General features: G+C 35.9%; 1 protein-coding gene across 4 annotated transcripts in view; it reads left to right on the top strand.

Moving 5' to 3' along the window:
• The window catches only part of khdrbs2 (KH domain containing, RNA binding, signal transduction associated 2), an 88,211-nt gene extending 73,919 nt beyond the window's left edge, over positions 1-14,292 (top strand). The window contains exons 9-13 of one of the 4 annotated variants that reach the window (XM_008429838.3): positions 242-325; positions 3,481-3,533; positions 5,129-5,204; positions 6,227-6,287; positions 8,477-14,292. In XM_008429838.3, coding sequence (XP_008428060.3) covers positions 242-325; positions 3,481-3,533; positions 5,129-5,204; positions 6,227-6,273 — 260 coding nt within the window. In that variant the 3' untranslated portion in view covers positions 6,274-6,287; positions 8,477-14,292. Of the gene's footprint in view, positions 1-241; positions 2,531-3,480; positions 3,534-5,128; positions 5,205-6,226; positions 6,288-8,476 lie in introns of those variants that run through there. The other 3 variants (XM_081616301.1, XR_014091151.1, XM_081616302.1) reach the window with 3 other exon arrangements.
• Positions 14,293-21,375: the final 7,083 nt, after the last annotated feature.

Below are 21,375 nucleotides of genomic sequence, written 5' to 3'. Positions count from 1 at the left end.
TATGTAATTTGCCTTTAAGGAAGGAGTCTCTGACAGTCTAATCTCAGTACTGGTCCAGTAGAGGAAAAAACGGTTATGACAGTAATTTCCTGCTGTGAGAGAACCCTGTATTTCCCAGGATGTAATTTATTTTCTTTGCTGAAATATTCTGAGACGACAAGAGTTCAATACATACAGTATGTGCACCATATGTTTTGAGAGATTTAGTTTTCACAGAAGTGAATGTGGTATATTCCCACAGAAGAAGAGTGGACAAGCCCCAGACCCATTCTCAAAGCTCCAGCGTTACGCCTGACAAGAGGAGGCTACAGAAAACATCCCTATGGTAGATACTGAAGGTGCTCCAGATTTGTGACCTCCGCTTCTCTTTTGAAACCTTTTTTCAACTTTTTCAACAAAAAAAAACAAAAGAAAGAAATGTTGTAACTTTCCCTATCTCATCATCAAATTTTAAAATAAAAAAAAGACATGATCGATAATATTCTGATGTGTGAATAAAATCATACACAATCAAGTCTCTTTTCTACCTTTAAACATACCCCCCATGTACAAGATGATTGTTCTTAAATCAGCTCTTTAAATTAACTCACTTGTCCCTATTGCAGAAATTTCACGATTTTGACAGACTTGTTCATACAGAGTATGTGTGTGATTGTAACAGATTGGTTTCCATTTATTGGCTTCATTGGAGTTGTTATTAAAAGTTCGCAAGCCAACCCCCTACTCTTTTCACCAAATTAGACGTAGTCAAGCAGTCGTTGCGAAAGCGGTGACTTCAACCTCCTACGTTTTAGTAGGCCGTTGTTTTTGTTCTGCTTGTGTGTCAGCATCATTAAAATGTTCAGAGACGGGAGTTGGAAAGCAAAAAAAAAAAATGTTCACAAAGGCTGTGAAAAATCCCATGTTGGCCAGTCAATTGTTCCAACATTGACACAAATAAAACGAGCAGTTGCCCAGGAGGACGGGGGGAAAAGTAACATAACACTAAAAGATTAATGCTTCATAATGACACAGAACATATTGTTATATGAAGAAAAGCACAGGTGTCACCTGTTTCACTGGAACATAAGGTGCTGATCTCTATTATTATCATTTGATGACACTGTCTAATTGGGAACATATTCAGTGATAATCATGTTAGGAAAATGAAGTGTTTCATCAAATATTTCCAAAAGTCTTTTGTAGAAGGCAAACATAACAGAAACAGTTTCACAATGCATGCATGCGTCAATGTGTTAATTATCTATTTTGTAATTACCTCGCAACGAATGCCACAGCTGCACCTCCAGTTTCCGACTTCTTTATTACTTTCAACTAGACTTTGTAAGTCAGCTATTAAATCCGTGCAGCGCAGGTAGCCATCTGCCTTCATGGTATTGCTGTCAGTATGAGAGCTTCTAAATGGACAGTAAACATGCATTCCCACAAATAAATAAACAAAAAGATCTGTTGCAGTTTCCACCACAGCATCCCCACTTGAGAGTAATAAACAGTGGAGTGTTTTGTTTCCACCAGTCTGGCCCGTACGGATTAATTCGTTAGACCACAGTAGAGTTATTTGACATTTAATTGATTGTTATAGAATTTGGCTGACTCTATCCATTTTAGTTATCTCAGACTTTTCCTATCTCCTCTATTCTATATTCTATAAATTCAAATACCCCAATTCGAAATAAGATACATTAACTGATGAAGAAGATATGGAAAAAGGAAGTCCATGCAACATGCGTGTAAATCATAGGATTTATTACCCTCACAAATGTATGTTTTATTTTAATCATCCAGTCCTAAATGGAACTTTATTTTGTCATCATTTACAACAGTTGACGTCTTTTTACAGAAACAGATGCACTTTCAATATTCCAATTGTCATGTAAATAACTACACTAGTTATTTACATTGGCATTAAGTAATCAAACTTCAGATTGTAGCGCAATTTAAGATGTTTTCGACCAGTGTAGAGCCAGTTTATTGTAAGATTAAGTGACATGACCAACACACCCTCATTAGTTTGGTCTACAAAAAACAAATATGTTCAGGAAAAATGTGTTTCTTGAAGACTAATGCGGACACGCAGCCTTCTTGGTCATTTCAGCAGGTGCTAAATTTTCTAAAAATATCACCACGGTAGCAAACCAACAGAAAACAACACATACCTATGAAAAGAGTTAACATAAAGACTGCTTTAAAGCAACAAATGGAAACCAGTCTTCCAAGAATCAAAGACCTGAATGTAAAATGTCTTAATGATCTAAAGATTTCTTTAAAAATGTGTTCAACATTGTGAACTCTAAATATTTCAATAACCAGCTTCCCCTCCCAATTTAAAGCGTAACATAAAAGTAACTGACACCAGAAATAAAAGTTACTCCTGGTTTTATTGTGAATTTAGGGAATTATTGAAAAACACCATCCTTATTGTTTGGACTGAAAGCATTCACCACAGTGTGTAATTCATAAACTGTGCTTTGTTCTGTGTGTAATCTGTATTTGTACATAAAGCATTTAATAAAAATAACTTAAACCTAAATCCTGAGTGGAATACTTAATAAATAGGAGATAACAAAACTGTAAATTAATTTTCTTTTTTAATTTTTGATTCCTTCATTTATTTATTTTTTTTTGTAGATTTCTGTCAGACACCAGCAAAAATGTTTAATCAAGAACTTCAACTTGCCCAATATGAATATTTGATCTCTACTCAAAACTAATACCTGTTTTCTTGCAATCCAGTCTCTGAAGTGAATAAACATATTGATTCACACTGACTTTCTTATGGAGTTTTATAGAGGTAAGAACTCCTCTCATATATATCATAACATTGCCTTAAATATGTCCGGCTAATCGAGGCTGATACTCTGCTTGTTTGCTTAAGGGAACAAACCCAACCTACTGAACTCAGTCACTACCTGCAACATCTCAGTGTCTCTGCTAAACTCCTTCTGTTTGTGCATTTCTTCCATGCGATTTCTGCGTGTTGTAAACACCTCTGTGATTAGCACACCCGAAGCCTGACTCTGATTAAAGACTGTAGATGATGGGACTAAAAGGAAGACTAAACACTAAACAGGTAACCTTAATGCTAATCCTAATTTAACCATCAACTGCTAACTTTCACTTAAAAAAAAAAAAAAGTAAACCTGCTCGTTTTAAACCAAAGATTAATCTCCCTCGATACCTCTAACCACACACGTAAGAGATTCAGCTAAACTGAAATAAAAGAAAGATTAAATTAAATTTTAAAAAGCTCTAAAATAATGTTCGGCTAACTTTCTCATCACTCCTGAGAAATAAGTAGATTTCTCATTAAATGTCTTTTTTTGTTAACCTTGAATTGGTTTACTTTTTTTCCCACAACCATATAATGTGGATGTATCTGTACTTTGTAGACACTTTACACTGCATGCAGGTTATTAGTCTAAATATTATGCTATATAAGTTTATGCATACTTTATACCAATGGTCTGCTCTTTCTTATAGATTCTGAAAAACACCGTAGTGTGTTGTCATCAAAGCACAGAGAAACACTGCAGGTGAGTGGAAACAATTGCGATCACATTTTCAGATCTGTCTCTGTTTGTGCTTTTGGAAATACAAAGACATAAAACATGTTAAAAACTACTAAGACAAAGAAGCAAAGCATAACAAAAGCAGGACTTCTGACTCATGGCTTTTTTGAAGTTTCCTTTTTATTCAGACAAACTGATAACTACTTGGGGGGGAAACGTTATTACACGTAACTATTTCAGTGTAATAACACCTGATGAACTCCTCCTGCAATCCTTTTATTAAGATAATCCCTGCCTCTTTTTGTTCTGTTCGGACCAGGTATTGCATCTCTGTTTTCTGCATTTGTGTGTGCATTTTTTTCTCTCTACATATTGTCAGGTAATTCTGCAAATACTGTAAAATGTAATCCCCAAGGCCACATGCTCGCTGACCTATTCATAATTCATCAGCTGCTACACAAACCTTGATTTAAATGAGTACTCCTTTTTGAACATGTATGTAAGGCCTAACGCCGAAGTTGCACAAATGTGCTGATAACACACAACAGGATTTATGCTCAAAGCCATCAGAGCAAAGGATGCAGCGTCAGTTTGTTTTATTTTGTGAGTAAATTTCACTTGTAGTGGTGCAGTTTGGCTTTATCTGTGACATCCATTAACAGATTGATTAGACTCTGCACTTTAGAATAGAAGCAGTGCAGAATTTAAGCAAAATATTGTATATTAATGTTCTAAATTTAGAACTGCTTAGCAAAACTGAAAGATTTTTACATGCAGCATCAAATTATTAAAGATGAAAATAAACAAATAAGTGCACCCAGAATGTTCAGTTCCAAGATTAAGGTGTGATTCAGATATGGTTCCACTTTAACTTTGTAGAAAACACTAGTTGAGAAAAATGTTAGAGAAAAAAAATTATAATTAAAAGGTATAGATCAATTAAAAAAAATAAACTTTTTGGTTGCTCCTGTGCATCAATACATATGAGACTTTGTGATATTTTATACCCACTTTGACGGCCAATGATTTAAACAATTCTTTTCATTATCAGCTCTTACATTACTGTAAAGAAAAGTAGTTAAATAACTGAAAAATAATATCTAGCACCAGTGAGTCACTCGTACAGTAATTCTTTGGTCTGATATTGATCATAAAATAAACTCTTAGTGGAGTCAGTTTTTACAAACTAGGATCAGAAACATAATCAATGTCAACAAGATGTAACAAAAACTCTTCTGAATATAAATTAGCAATAAAATCAAATATCTGAAATTACAATTATTTTATGATTATCTCTAAAATATTAATTAAATGTCATGTAAAATCTCAGTATTAATTCTACTAAATTGAAATACTTTGTCATTCCTGCTCCTGAAATAATGCGTTAGTTATTAACACGTTGTTAATGTCATCTGTTTTGATTAAGCAATGTTACTTTAATAATAGAGATGGGTGTTGTCTTTCAACCAGCTGCCACGGTAACGGAAAGGCAGCACTGTTTTACTCCATGCTCCATACATCCAGAGCTCCTTCCTGCACTTCCTCTCGGATCTTATGCATTTATTTTTGACCTAAGAGTTTTTGTACAATTGTCTTTTTGTGTGTGTGCTTTCATGCAGGGCACAAAGAAGACACATTTAAGATGGAAGATTCCCGTCACACATTTTCATCTTCATCCGAAGAGAAAATTCTTGGGTAGGTGTTCATTGTTTCGTAAGACACCTTCAGTCTTTTGTTGACTTGTTTCAATTATTTTGTAAGCTTGATTAATATTTAATCGAATGTCTCTTTCGTTTGGACTTGAATGTGTCATGTTGCCACACAGACTGTTCTTCAAGGTCGTTGTCACCTATTGAAAATAATCCTGTGCCACAACAATACAGCAATGCTCCTTATTTTATAACGTTTGAGGAAGAAAACAAGTAAAGAAACAAAAAAAGCTGCTCAGTAAGGGAAATAACAGTTTGATACAAAGACAACACAAATAGAATGGATGTCATTTATAGAGAGGATTGTTTGACAAAGATGTTTGCTAATTGTTATTAAAAAAATAAGACAAAATAAAGGATTTAAATGCCTAAACTACAGTTTTCAACTCTTTGTTGATAATTCCTCTGTGACTTGTTCCTTCAAGTTACTGCTAAAACTTTAGTTGCACCTGCGTTTTGGAAGTGCTCCATGCATCAGTGCATGCCAGAAACACTGTCTGCTTCATTTTCATAACAAACCTTCCTCCAACATCAAATCAGCCAAAAAAAGCAACAAAAATCATCCACAATTTGCCATGGTTGTCCATGGATTACTTTCAACTGAATGCCACAGATAAAACTCCTCTCAGATACAAATAAAGTAGTTTAGTAAAAAAAAAAAAAATAGAACAAGTTTTATTTTTGTTTTGCACAAAGAATACATCCTAAGGTGCTTACGGTCCATGGAGCTGGCATTTCATCACTTTGCCATCAATCCATGCATGGACTCGGCAGTGATTCTTGTCCATTAAGGCAGGCCTGGCCAGCAGCCTCGGGCACAATAAAACACTGGCAGCTGTTTGTTTGGTTCCCTTGCCAACTCTATCACCTCTGGCGATGTTTTTGAGATGTCACACCAACCTTAAAAATATGCACACTGATATTTAATAACAAACCGCTGTTGCAATTTTGTTTCTGTAAAGAATAAACTAAGGGCTCCGGTTTTTGTTAATTTGTGAATTTAATCAGACGGAGACAGAAGCAGACTTCGGGGGAAAATCCAATGTGAGACATGATGGAAGATCCACAGGTAAGGAAGTGAAATCTAAAATTGCTTCCATTATTATATCTAAGGAGCTATGCATTCTATGTATTTTGAGCAGATTAAATCATGATCAAGCCATGCCACAAGCAGATTTGGAATTAAAACGACTTCTGTTCAACCAAGGCATTTTCTTCACGAAGAAAAAGAGTTGAAAAATAGATTTTCAATTTTTTATTTAAGCTAGATAAAAACAATTATTTAAAAAAATAGGCAAAAAAGTACATCTTTATTATTATTGTTATTATTATTATTTTATGACTTTAAAGTTTAAATGCATCCTTGCCGTTACCGTGATCTTAAGCTCCCACCACAGATTATGTTACGCTTAAGTCAGAATTGGCTGGGCCACTTCAAAGTGTTCCTATCAGACAAGGCACGTTGGTGAAATTAAGACTAAGACTAAGTGGGTTTGTGTTTGGATGTGTGGGAAGACCCTTAAAAGCGAGGCACCACTCATGCAAGAAGCTCTTCAGACTGTAGCCACTGAATAGTCCTGATATGACCATTGCTTCAGATTCATTTGTTTCTTTCTATAAACTTTCCCTTCAAAGAACCTAATCCAACAACAAAACTTTGTTCTCCTTTCTATGCAGATTCTTCTGTGGAGCTGTTCGTAATGACATGTCCTCTGAAGGCAAAATGAAAATAAATATGTATGATTGATAATAAACCTCCCACAGCTTGAGCTAATACCAAGACATTCTGTGGTCATGTAATGACACCATCTGCTCCTGGGTTCAGCCTGGCTGCTAGAGAGCGAGGCGTTCTCAGTGTGCAACATTACGCACTCGCCGGTTTTGCTAAGCAACTGGAAACAAATAAACGATGCCCGTCAATTCTTATGCTGAGTGTTTTTATTTCCTTTAATAATTGCACCCTTATTGCTCATAACAACATGATAAGGGCTTGTTTGCAAAGGTTTAGGTGAGAGTGAGGAGCTGTAGCCCACCTCTGTATCCATTTCAAGGACGAGCTGATTGTGTCGGGCTAAAAGCTGCATCTCCATACAAAAGTGTCACCCTGGATGTTGTACGTTAGTTGACAGATTATAACCAGGGGATTCGCAAAGAGACAGCCAGTGGATCGAGGGGAATTACTGAGCCGCAGTTGATGCTCGCCCAGCCCAAATGTCAGACCCGAGGGCTCAGACTGCTACAAACCAAGGACACAAGTGTTATTTATCATACTCATAAAAATCAATTTGGAGAGATTGTTGCGTGTCTTTTTTTTTTTTAGTAAACATTGTAAACCATTATTGTAAAAATACCAAAAGAGATAGGTTGGCCTTGGGAAAATATCCTAAATTGTTGTGTTTGTAGTTGGATTGGAAAATTATGTCAGCTTATTAAATGAACAAAGGATGTAATTAAAAGAAGAAATCGAATCTAAATCGTCTATGTTGAACTGTTTAATCGAAAATAGCCGGGGGTATACAGATTTACTCTTCATGTATGTATTTTTAGATCCCTATGTGCAACAATGTGAAAATGCAGGTCATTGTTGTCACAGAGGTTTGTTTGTACTGACAGTACCAAGTGAATGTGGTAGTAAACAACTGTGATCAATACAAAGAATCAAGTTTCCATGTGATTTGTTGGCTTTAGTAAATACTATGCTGGTCAAACTACTTTTGACAGATTGCAACATGGATCCTGAAGCATTTCATTCGGTCTAATTAACATTTTCTCCAAGAACTACCATTGAGACAAACAAATTTCTCATTTGTTAGAGTATGTGCAAGCCTTTTGAGATTTTTTTTTTTGTCTTCTTCCCCGCTGGTGTTGGCTGGAATGACGCTGCTGCTATATACTGAACTGCAGCTCATTTTGAGACTAACTGGTTTGTCTGGCTCCATCATCAGTGTGTCAGCCTGGTCATCATTCCTGCCAGTTGTGGGGAAAGTTTTTCAGATCCCTGCAGGATTTAGTTGGTGTCTGAAAATGCAGCCTGGCAATTCCAGACCGTCACAAACTGATTTCACACGCTTCTGTTCCCAAATTATCCCAAAACCTATACGTCATTCCCGCATACGGCCGATGACTTTTGATTTAGGCAGGAATTTGAAACAATTACATGAATGGCGGAGGATTTGTGTAAATATATGCAGTGAATATTCTTCTGGCATGTGCCTTTCGTGCATCGCATGTTTATTTCCTCTCTGTTTTGTCTTACAGGCATACTTTGTAGGATGGGCTGAACACCTGCTGGACTATAAGCTTTCAAGTCTGATTGTTATGGGCATGGACTATAAAATATCCTCTTGCTATATAATTTTCATTTCCCCTAAAATCTACAGAGTTTGTATTTGTAGCTTAGAAGACACAGAGTTTTATTGTTTTCATAAAACTTCACTTTGGTTGTACTAAGATAAAATAGGGGAAATTACCATGGAACATTTTAACATTTTCTCAGTAAATCTATTACTTACGGGGCTATTGGCGTGAAATTCACACCCGATTCTAGAAAATAGAATTCTAGAAATTTCTAGAAAATTGAACGACACAGCGTAAGTACTAACAAGAAAAGTATTTTTAGGCTAACTCCCTTTTTTTTTTTCAAAAGATGACGAACAGTTAGTTCGCTGGTGTAATGACATAACTGGAATATAATGTTTGTGATGAGAAAAATTTTATGTGAAAAGCCTCTTTAGAAATATATTCACTGAGAAAGATATCCATGCAATCAATGCTTATTTTACAAATTATTATTGTCCTCTGTTATTTTTTTAAATTTTATTTTGAAAATCCTGATTCTTAAAATGGTGAGATGTTTTCATCTAGCGTCTGCTGTGATTTCAGACCTGACCGACTGCACCCTGTGTCTTTACCCCAGTTGTTGTAATAAATGGTACACTTAGGGCTGCCAACAGGAACATGTTAGTTCATTAAGTAAGTCGAGCCCACTGCCAGCGTCCTGGCCAAATGTCACAGCCAGTTTACAACCCTGCCGGTAAATCCTCCTGCTGCTCCGTAACAGCTTCTCTTCTAGTCATTTCCCTGGGTCTTCATAATGAATGACGCTCTCTGTACCTCTAAATATGGCACACGGTAATTAACATCAGAGATTGATGGAAGCAATACAAGGTCACTACTGTTCAAATAAATGTTTATAACCGACTCCCTTTTGAGTTCCTGTGTTCAAATTCAATTCACAAAACAGTTTTTCCGTCGCCTTGTGAAGCAGCCACATCAAAACACGTTTGCCTTGCGATATGATCTTCTGCATCACATTTGATGCGGATGATCATCTATTTCTTATTGTTTTGGATGGAGGGGGATTTCATACATCTACACAAGGTATCCACCCCTCTCCCTCGCTCTGATATGTGCTTAATTCATTTGCCTCATGACACACTCCACACAGCCTGTTAGGCAGTATGGCATTCATCTCCCTCGATATTACTTGATCTAAATCCTGAAAGCACAAAGACACTAAAAGTGGGTCAGGATTTAGGCAACGTACATTGCCTCAACACAGTGTGCAGCGTTAACTAACACACTGCAGCTTTCTCCATCAAGGACAAGTACCTGAGCAAACTCAGCTCTGTTTGGACAGCTGCTCGATGAGCCAGAATAGAGAATGAGGGCTTATGATCACCAGAAGTCGAAAAGGGCCTCTTCAGCATCCCGGCACTTCTGATGAAATGATGTCTGTGCAGAGTCAGAAGAGTCTTTGTAGAGTGTGGGTGATGTTTGTGTCTTCTTTTTTTTTTTTTTTTTTTTTCAAAAAAAAAAAAAAAAGACATCTAAGTCAGATGACAGACAATAAGGATTTACTGCTTGACTCGCAATTTTCAGGAAGATATGTGAGCAAATGTGGACAGAATACTGTGTTGCATTTAAGCTTAGCTTTTGCAATTGTTTGCTTTTTAATTTTTGTCCAGAAGCCTCATTAGAGCTGTTTTACAGATGTGATGAGTTCTGACATATTGAGATGCTCTGTGCAAGTGGAAAAGCTAAGCAACAGAATTTCACAAATTACGCTTTTGACTAATGAAGGGTTGCAGTGCAAAATGTCTTCACATATGCAGTGCTTGTTAAATATCCTGTAAGACGTACGCTATTTGTAACGAGATTAAAAATATTGTTTTAAAAGTGTTCCTAGCAATACCAACAATTGACTAAAAGGAAAAAATAAGATATTATTTGAATGTTAAATGACTTGTATTTATTTTGTTGGTGTACGAGGAATCAAATAAAAAAAGATAGATATTCAAATCAGAACTCGTCATACTGCTTGTTAAACAAAGCAAAGCTAAAGTCTATTCATATATGCCTAATTCCATATTGTAAAATTTATGGATGATATTTTTTGTTAATATATTAGAACTTGTCAGGAACTCCAAGATTTTGTTACAGTACATCACCACATAAAGCCAGTTCCTTGGACATGTGGATGATGAAAACCATTAAGAAAAAATTAAAAAGCAAGTTTACGTTAGAATTAGGAAACTTGTGAGATGTCACAAAAAGGATTATTTTGACTTACTTAAACTTCTTTTAAAAACGAGTGTTAGATATGATGGCCTTAATAGGTGATACGTTGCTCAGCACAAATTAATCAGATTCATATTTTCACCCTTCAAGTTTTGGATTCAAAGGACGGAATGAAGAATTACTTCTGAACACATTTTTTAAAGGGCATATATAATCATTTTTGCAAGCTTTCCTTTTTGTTGTCATTCGGAGTTGAGGAATATGCAAAATGACATGATAGAAAAAAACACTAAGGAAGCAGAGAGTTGCAGAAGAGTGATGGTATTTTGAGAAAATTTGTAACATAATAACCACCAAAGACAGAAATTGGGTGAGAGTGACAAGTCTCCAGCAAGAATAAGAATTCATAAAGTTAAGACTTTTATGGGGATTTATCCAACAAGGAGGACAAAGTCAGGAGAAATGTCATCTTGACATTCCCATCCTAAAAGTTGCACTAAAAGTCCATTAAAAGTGCCAACTTTGCATGATTTTGTAAATTATGATAATTTAATGCAAAGTTGGCATTTTTTATGGACTTTCAATGCAACCTTTAGAGCAACTTTGCATTAAAAGTGTCATTATTTACTGAATGACACTTCATGACAACTGTCATAAACATTCATAAAGACTTCTTTATGGTAATGACAGGTGTTATGTCAATTTATGACAGTGTCATGTCAGTCTTATGCACACCCCTTCAAATAAAGTGTTACCCAAACCTTGGAGTTCAAATAAACTCTCATCTCACATTTGAAAATCACATCAAACACCTGCTTAAAACCTGTTTTTTTCATCTTTGCAATATTTCCAAAATTTGTTCATCTGTTCATCTGTTCATCTGCATTTGCTGTGGCTGCTCCTCGTCTATGGAATTCTCTCCCGGACTATTTGAGAGCCCCGCAATTATTGTTTGACTTTAAAACCGGCCTGAAAACTTTTCTTTTTAGACAAGCCTACTCCGCTTTTAAATGACTGTCTTTTTTTGTTGATTTTATTTGTTTTTAGTTGCATTGTGTAGCACTTTGAGATTTTTGTTAATGAAGAGTGTGTTATAAATTAAATTGATTATTATTATTATTATTATTATTATTATTATTATTATTATTATTATTATTATTAGAGCATCAGGTTGGAGACCTAATAAAATGGAACCCCGTGCAGGTATTTAAAAGTGCTCCATTGTGAACCCTGTCTCCCTATAATTTGGCACAGTGGAGAATTAACATTTGTGACAAAAGCTGCAACTGGAAGTGCTAAAAGTTCACCCTGACCCACATTGTGGTTGGATGGGCACATGCCCCAGAAACCTTGTCCCAACAACTGTCACCACCCCACTTCATATTACTAACAAAAGCATCAGTTTTCCGTGACATTGTCACTTCAAGCTAATGGTACACATGTTGTGGTTGTAAAGAAAGTTGAAGAATTGATAAACAAGACTTCAATTGGCATCAAACACTCAGCTAAGACATGGAAAACAATTTAGTTGCAGTGAAGGTTGGAGCTCATTAAGCAAAGGAAACTCATGGAGGGATTAGTTTTATAATTTAGGCCAATGTGCTGGCTTCAGCAGACATTTTGTACTGAAATTGTACATAAGTGAAAAACAAACCAAAAGAAAGCATTTTCCTGCTTGATAAATTTTAGGCTGACAAAAAACTGCTGCAGGAGCCTCTCTGGTCTGGCTGTGCTTTTTGTCCTTGAAGTGGCATGAACTGTCCACTTCCCTCAGACTTGGTTCACTCCATTCTTTTAGTTTAAAAGAATGGAGGGTTATTTCATTATCGAGGCACAACGTGTCTCCTACAGTGCGGACTAATCCGTCCTCTTCGCCCATTTGCTTCCACTGATCTTACCTGTGTTCCCTGCGTTGAGGATTTTTGTAGCAAAAGCACCGACTAGATCCTTTTGTCTTTGACACCAAGACTTTGACACCCGGGGTCACGTTAGCCAAATATTTTCCATCTTTGGCCGTTTTTTTTCTTTCTTTTTTTTATAAACGTTGATGGAAAAATCTGTAGGCCATCTGTTATTTTGACAGAATACAATTCACAACCCAGAGCACTTGGTGAAGACAGACATTGTCAACTTTACACACAGAGTACATGTAACCAATTCAATCAAAAAAAGATTCCCATGAGAGCATCTGAGCATAATCTCTGGACACCGTCCTTAAATGCATCTCACTATCCAGGAGTTGACAGCATGTTGAAGAATTATGGAGGTTTTGGAGCACATCTGTGACCACTACACTAAAACTGCTGCAGCTGAACCACTGGTGCAAAAGGAGCGCTTGCTGGAGGATTTCTTCCTAATAAAGCGGGTGTTTGAAGGATGAGGAATTCCCTTGATCAGAGAGTCTATTTTAATTTTACAAATGCTTCCTGATTTAAAAACTTTGGCTGAATAGACGCTTATAATTCCAGTCTCTAGCATGGCAGCAGAGCGTGGAGTTAGCCCCCAGAAAAACATCAAAATTCCCATCAGAAGTAATTTGTCTGAGGCAGAGGCAAAGTTCAAAATATCATAACAAAAGCCTCTGTAACAAGTTTGAAACATTTGATAATGAACAAGCAGATGAGGAATTCAACTTCATGCAGAATATGAGAAAGTTATTAGATTGTGTGTTCAGGCCCCAGAGTGTGAATGTTCATATTTTAGGCGCAATTGTTTCATTTCGTTCTTTGGACTTACTGGGGCCATACTCAGAGGTTTAGTTATTTTGGAGGAAATGTTACATGTATTCATCTGCTTGATGTGTGACAGTATAAATTAGATTCTGTGTTAAGGTTGAGTATTAAAATGAATGAAAATTAAATACAACAAAATATGTAATTTTAATTTTAAAAATTGACAGGTAAGCAGAGTTTATAACAAGATGTTTTCGATCCTGCCAGTCAAAAAAAAAACAACAAAAATATCTACTGCAACTACTGGTGAACTCACTTATTTGATATTCCTGTTAAAAAGCTCCTTTTTATACTGACTGCTTGTTTTTAAGTAAAGTGTGGCTGCAAATATTTTTCTGTCAACAGAAAAGTGCTCTTAAAATTATTTATCTGCTTTGAGAAATACTGGAAAGGTTTCTTATGATTTATAGGTTTTATAGTGTTATGGTCTCAAGCTATGATGACGTTTTCCCTCTAAGGTTTGAAAGTACTCATTCTTACATTGTTTTTTTTTTATGTATTAGAAATACGTTCACTTCACATAGGAGTTGTTTGTTAAATTGCCTGTTTATTGTCTTCACATGTACATGATAAAGTTATTGGACACTGCATATATTGATTTTATAACTTAGGGAAATGAGATACGTGTAAGTTGACATGGTCTTCTACATAAAGTTTTTATTTTCATTCTTCTGTACTGATTTTCTTCTATATTGTGAATGCCCTAAATTATTTTTGTACTTTTTTTGTAAGTTAGAACCATAGCCTATTAAATTTTAATTCCAATCATGCAAACATGGTTGTCTCCTGAAGCTCGTTGCCTAATAAACTTTACAAGGTTAACATTGTGAATGAGATGCTTTTATTTTCTGAGACAGACTAATCCATTGTTTTCCTAAAAAATCTTTTTTTTTTAGGTAATAGATGTGCAAAATGTGTCGTGTGCTAGGATTAATTGTGTCAACATCTCTCTGAGCCATGAATTCTGAATCTCCCTAAATGGAAGGTTTTCTCATGCATTGTGCAGATAATCTTCTTAGAAGAGTTTTGTATTTAGATTACAAATCAAGTCATTTATGAAGAAAGATTATGTGGTCTTTGGCAACTGTGCCGCTGTAAACCACTAAGGGATAAGGACAAAGGATGCTTGTATGTGCCAAAAAATATTAGCTAATTATGGTTTTTGATCCAAATCTTGCGTATCTGAAAGGATCGGACAAAACAGTGTGTCTGGTTGTATGCATTTATTCATTGTCCCATCACCCTGCGTTAACAAAATGGTTACGTTAGATGTGTTTTTTTCTTTTTCAAACCAATTTAAAATAAAAAATTCATGATACATTTATAAAATCCAGTGTGTAATAAACACTGCATGTGGAAAAAGTTCTGACCCACAGCACTTGTCTTTTTTTTTGGGGGGGGAGACTTTTGAATTGATGAAGATCTACAGAAAGAAAAGTGAGAAGGCTCTATCAATTTTTAAACAGTAAGTGAAATAGCACAAAGGCTCTAGTCTAGAAGTTTAAAGGGGAAAAAAAGTGCTGTTTTGGTTTCCTTTCATCTGCAATGTGGTCTTCAGTTTAACCCTCGGAAGCTAACTATCATATGAGCCTCCTTATGATCAGTGCTGTTTTCCATCTCATTTACGACTGCTTGTTATACAGAGAACCAGGTCTCCCTGTAAACACAAAGTAAATGTATCAGACTCATTATCCCAGACATGGGGTTTCAGTAGGACACCCCAAAGTCAAATTAGCTCAGAAGATGAAAGCACTGCCGGGATTTCAAGTCAGTGCAACACATCGTGAGAGATCAGTGAAGCACACTTATTGGTGTCAGAATTTGTTCAAGAGTCACAAATATCCCTAAAATTATGGGAGGATTGTTCTGCTTAGATAAACAAGACAGGAATTTACTGAGATATTAAATTTTAAAGGACAAAGCAGTCAATTCGCCACAGAAACAGTGAGCTGTTGATTCAGAAAATTGTCAGTCAAGATTATTATGTATCTTTTTTCGCTTCAGTGAAGAGCATGCTTACAAATTAAGGGACAAGCAACAGAAATTAGGTTAGTGGTTACATCTTCACAACAGAGGCTCTCTGTAACAAGATATAAAAGCGTAAATCCTGGAGATTACTAATCCATCACGGCTACCATCTTTAACCTAACATTAAAGATTTTGAAAACAGGCAGGCGAAGACAAACTTTAAAAATTTTCAAACAGAAAAGCCTGCATGGCTGTGATTTGAGCGAGTTGTGCATGTGATGCAACGTTATAATTGATTCAGTGCCAACCAGCGCACCTCAGCGCTGTCCGTACCTGAAAACATAATCAATGTAACTTTGATGCAAGCAGAGGATGTGAGAAAATACAATAAAAAAATAAATAAAAATCCTCATATATACTTCAAGGAACATGTTTTCTCCACAGGCCAGTCACATTTTTTTACTTTTCTCTAGATCTTCTGCCAAGCTGCTTAAAAACAAATCAATGTTACCTTTTGTCTAAGGAATGTAGAATTGTAATTGAAAAGTTTAAGGTGAAAAGAAATCCCAATAAAGTCGACTATTGATGTCTAAAAGTGGGTCAGATGTGGAAGGAGTCAATCAGATGGGCTGATCAAACCTTACTTTCATTACCTTTGTTTAGGCAAAATGTAGACGAAACTGTTAGAAAAAACAAAAAGTATTTTTTTCTGGGGGCTGTTTTATAGAGATATTAAAAAAAGACGTCCATGGACGACCAGTGCTTACGGCTGACCAAGCATACTGTACAGTTCTGTACTCAGGTCAACTTTATCCAATATTAAAATCTGTTTGATGTTTTAATCATACAAATGGTGGAAGCTTTCAAATGGTGATGTTGAACCATGAATTAATTGTGATCTTACTACATTTTTTAGAAAGCTGAGATCAATTTCACAACCCAAACTAAGGCATGGTTATTAACTGACCTGAAGATATAACAAATAGCAATTTAAACATAACCTTTCTGACAGATGAAATATCCCAAAAGCAGCAGATAATCAAAAATAAATTAAGAAATAGTATAAATCTCTCATTCTGAACAAGGTTGCAAGGCTATTTCAAAGACTTGGCAACATCAATGACCCAAAATAATCACAATCCACAACTGGAGAAAATATGTTCAGTGGTCAAAATTACCAAGAGAGGTCAGTCAACCAAAATGAATTAAAGAGCACAAAGACGATTTAACCTCACAAAACAACCCAGAACGGCATCTGAAGCACTGCGGAGGCTGTCGGTGTTCAAGATTTAACAATGTCAAAGGAAATGGGCAAAATGGAAAAAGTTTCTAAACCTTTTTATAAAACTGTTAAAAAAAAAAAGAGCAGAAAGGCCTGTGTTACTTCAGCCAAAAAGTCATCTTCATGATCCCCATAAATTAAAAAAAAAAAAACAAAAAACTGTAGACTGACGAGAGAAAAGGGGAATATTCTGGAAGGTGTGTGTCTTATTACCTAAAACAAAAACTAACACAGCTTTTGGTCATTTTTGATAAACTGACCATTATACATACAGTCAATCACGATGGCAATAGTGTGAGTGTGGGGATGCTTTGACTCCTTCAGATCTGGACAACCTGGCATAATTGATTGAATCATTAACCTTGAGCTTAAGGCCAATCAAATTTTGCCGATGTAGCAGGACAATGATCCAAAGCACTGACACATCCACAACCTTTGAATGATTCAACAAAAAGAAAAAAACAATTTTAGAGAGGTTTTCCCTCTCTAAAAGCCAAAACCTCTTAGAGAGGCAAAATTCTAACGTTTTTTCTTTTTTTTTTTTTTTTTTTGCACAGTTCTGATGCAAACTAGGGTTATGTATAGTTAGGAGCATTATTTTTGCTGGAGCTAAAGAACAAAAAAGGGTCAAAAAACATTTTGATAGTAAACACTTTTTATAATAGTCATGGTGAAACTGAAAAGCCTTTTCTCTTACTCTGAAACCACTGGTTGAAATCTGCACATGTAAGAGGTCCTCAAAGCAAATACACTGAGCTTGAGACAATTATAGGGTTTGGTGAACAGCAGTACTTTGTCGTGACTGTTGCTGGAAAACCAGCAAAGACGAAAAATGCACAAGAGCAGTAAAAGAAAAAACCTGAACCTCCCTACAGAAAACCAAAGCTATGAACCACAAGAAAAAGATTAACCAGTGTAACTACAGAAGAGAGAAGAGATGGTTTTCCTCTCCACCCCATCTGCTCTCAAACTCCAGATTGTTCTCAAAATGATTTATTTTTTAATAAATGTTCAACAGCAGGTGGGATTCAGTGGAGGAAATAATGTCTGTCAACACGAACGACCCAAAGGTTTGTTCGTTCTCACTATGATAAATCATGTACCTCTCAAAGCACAAAGCATTGACACATTTAACAAAACTCCGATGTCTTGATTAAAGAAATACGTTTTGTCAGCAGGCACGTTTTTGACAAAGATACAGAGCCAGAAGTTACAAACAGGCTGTTAAAATGGAAGATCTGCTGCGCTGTGTTCATTTTAATGCTTGCAATGGTGAACATTAAAGGTGATGATGTGAGTCAATGCATTTTAACTCCCTTTTTTATCTGCAATATACTGACGATGTCTCAGCACTGAAAATAAGCGGTGAGAAAAACTCTTCTGGATCCATAAATCTTCGGAGGACAGTCTGCTGGACCCGAGTGAACTCTTGCTCATCTATTTGTCAACCTCAGAAAGGAAATTCAGAGAATTGCACTAACCTTTGGCTGCTTAACCCCCCCATCTTTTATATTCTTATCTACCAGACTGCTAATTCCATGTTAACACAAAAAGTGTCAACAAACTCCTGCACCCCTGCTGGTTAAAAGTGCAGACTTTCCACTGGTTGATTGTCAGCGCCATTATTCCATTGCCCCTCACACCACCTCCGTTGCTATGTGTCTGCTTATGCAACATCATCCCTTAGCAAGGAGCTTTTTGTTTCCCACTTCTCCTTTGATGTGCCACCATTTGCTTCAGATATGTTTTTAATATGTGTGACAAAATCCTTTCAGCTGGAGGTGCAACAGAGTGAGAAAAGTGTTTCCCTTGAGCAACACCCACCATTCAAAGCGAAAGCAGCTCAAGCTATTTTTGAACATCATGTCAACCCGTAATTTAACATGTTTGAGTTCATGATGAAACCGCCAATAATAACCACTTTCAAGTTGCAAAAGCAAGCAAATGGGAATGATATTTCTTCTGTTTTAATTCATTTTTAGCATTTTTTTTTTTTTATAAAAAGAATTGCAGTTTCTATATTTGAGACCGTTGATTGTAACACGTGGATTGATAGACTTGAAAGTCTGTGGGGTTTTCTGGTACTTTGTTAGACTTGTTCAGCAGTCAGGGACTCCCATTTCTTGCTGTTTTTTTTTTTTTTTTTTGAAGCTCTACATAAAAGCTTCTTAAGATCCAACAGCGCAAAATGTCAATTCTTATTATTTTTCAGCTGGTCTTAAAATTTTAATCAGAGTGTATCAGAGTGAATCAGTGTATCAGATGTGAACCATGTACACCCCTGAGTTCATCAAAGATATGCTCACTATGTGTCCCTAGGTTCAAAACTATATAAAAGGAGCCGGCATTTAGTTTCTGTGCTCCTCAGCTGTGGAACAAACATCTTAAAACCTGAGATGTGCAGAAACTGCTGGTTTCTTTAAATAAGGACTGGAAACATTGCTACTTTATGCATATTTCCCTTGAATATTAAAGAACACTTTAAGAGCTATTTGTTTCTTTTTATGTGGTGCCTACATTTTATAAATGTATGTCTTGTTGTAAGATAGCTTTTCTTTATTTCTTTTCCTTTATTTACCTGTTTATTACTATCAAAAACATGTCTTGTGCATGAATAGTGCTAGACAAATAAGCCAGTCTTTGCTTGACGTGCCTAAAAGGATTAAAACTATTTAACTGAAAGTTAAATAGTTAACTGTGAAAATGTATAATTATACATAGTGAATTGCTTGTCAATGCAGTTTTGGAGATCAGTGATTACCAAAGATGCTTTGGTGAACGATAAGAGAGACTAATAATAGCTTTCCAATTAAATTTATTTTAGCTGTAAAGCAGATAGTCATATCAGCGCACACTCATACGGAAATAAGTTAGAGATCAACAGCCTTGGCAGTACATTTTCTTCTCATTTGTCTAATTAATACTAAAAATAAGACTCAAGCATCTTAGTACAGATTTGTCATCTCAACACAGGTTGAAATTGAATATCATAAAATGAAGATAAAGCACAAGATATGGCATCAGTGATCCAGTTTAACAGAAATGTGTTATTCCAAATAAAAATGTATTAAAGAGATTTTATGGAATTACACAAATTCAGATAGCCGATTCATGGAGAAAAAAAATTGCTATTCATATCTTGTACTTCTGCAAACTATTTAGGTCCACCGTGTTAGAACTTCAACAAGACACCATGTAGGAGAGTTAATTTTATTTATTTATTTTATTTTTCTTTATGAACCTTCTCAAAACTCATTTTCTTTGAATTGACATGTCTGTTATATATTATTTCTGATTCATATTGCTTTTATTTTTGGTTCCTAGTGTGTAAAAATCCATCCTCATCTATGAATATTTGTTTTCCTTTGTTTTTTTATTGTATTTTATTTTGGTTGAGAAGCTTTTATTTTCTTACTTCCTGTTTTTGTGTCACATCCTGTGTGTTCCCGCTGCCCTCCTCAGTTCGCGCCGAGCTGCGCTGGGGTGAGGTGAGCATTTTTCTGTTTGTGTATTAAAATATTGAACATGTTCTAAAAATTATGCTATAAACTCATAAGTTTTTATATATATTATTGTTTAATTGTTTTATGTTTAGAGCAGCACCTCACTGGGCATTTAATTCCCACGTTTGTAATGTCTATCAAGTTTTCCTTGCCAAGGTGATTATTTTGTTTCTCTTGGTTGGTTAAGGTGTGTGTGAGGAAACTGAAGCCCAGGAACAGCTGGAATAAAAATGTTCTTGTTTTGAACAGGTATGTGTGTTGTTTCAAATTTTATTTGGATGTTAAATTAATGTATTTAGTATATTTCTATGTTATGGTGGAAAATTGTAATTATAGGGCAGATTATTTCTGTTTAGGTTTTATTTTAATTGTTTTGTATGACTGTAGATTTATTTTTTTAGTGAACCTCAGAAAATTTAGGTTTTGTTTAATGCATTTCTGTGTCAGTTCACGCCGAGCTGCGCTGGGGAGAGGTGTGTGTGAGGAAACTGAAGCCCAGGAGCTGCTGGATTAAAAATGTTCTTGTTTTGAACAGGAATAAAATTATCCTGATTCCGGTGTGATTCTGACTTCCTGTTCTCAACCGCTACAACCACAACAAAATGTAGCTGATCATAATGGGCTACATTTCACCTAGGATCCCGTTGACAGCATTCAGGACAACTGTTCATGGACCTTAACACAGGGGCCGCTTTTCATTGGCTAATGCCCATTTCACGTCACAGCTCAGCTACCACGTGCATGACCGTCTCACAAACACAAGCTACAGTAGTAAACACATGCTAATGTACATTGTGGACTAGCAGACCGGCAGAAAGTTTTTGTGTCAGGACTCGGAAAAAGAATGGTTCTCCACCGTCAGTGGGGTATCTGCACAGGCGATGTCAGGTATCCTGATCGTATTTGTGGAACTAAAATTCACAGATTTCCAAAATCTGAAACGGAATGCCTTGCTTGGATCAAAGCTTGTACACGACCGCATTTGCAGCTCAACCGTCGTAGGATCAATAAGAACAAAGGAGTGTGTGCTGGTTTAAGTATTATTGCTTTGCTTTCTTTGTGTTTAGTGAATTAAAAAAAGAAAGTCAATAATAAACACATCCATTATGAAAACCTTTTAGCCAAGTACAGCATAATGGCAGTACCGATACA

The sequence above is a fragment of the Poecilia reticulata genome, chromosome 15, assembly GCF_904066995.2.
Source record: "Poecilia reticulata chromosome 15, P_reticulata-male-v2, whole genome shotgun sequence".
Taxonomy (NCBI): domain Eukaryota; kingdom Metazoa; phylum Chordata; class Actinopteri; order Cyprinodontiformes; family Poeciliidae; genus Poecilia; species Poecilia reticulata.
The sequence above is the reverse complement of the archived record's forward strand: the minus strand, read 5'-3'. Positions and strand labels throughout refer to the sequence as shown.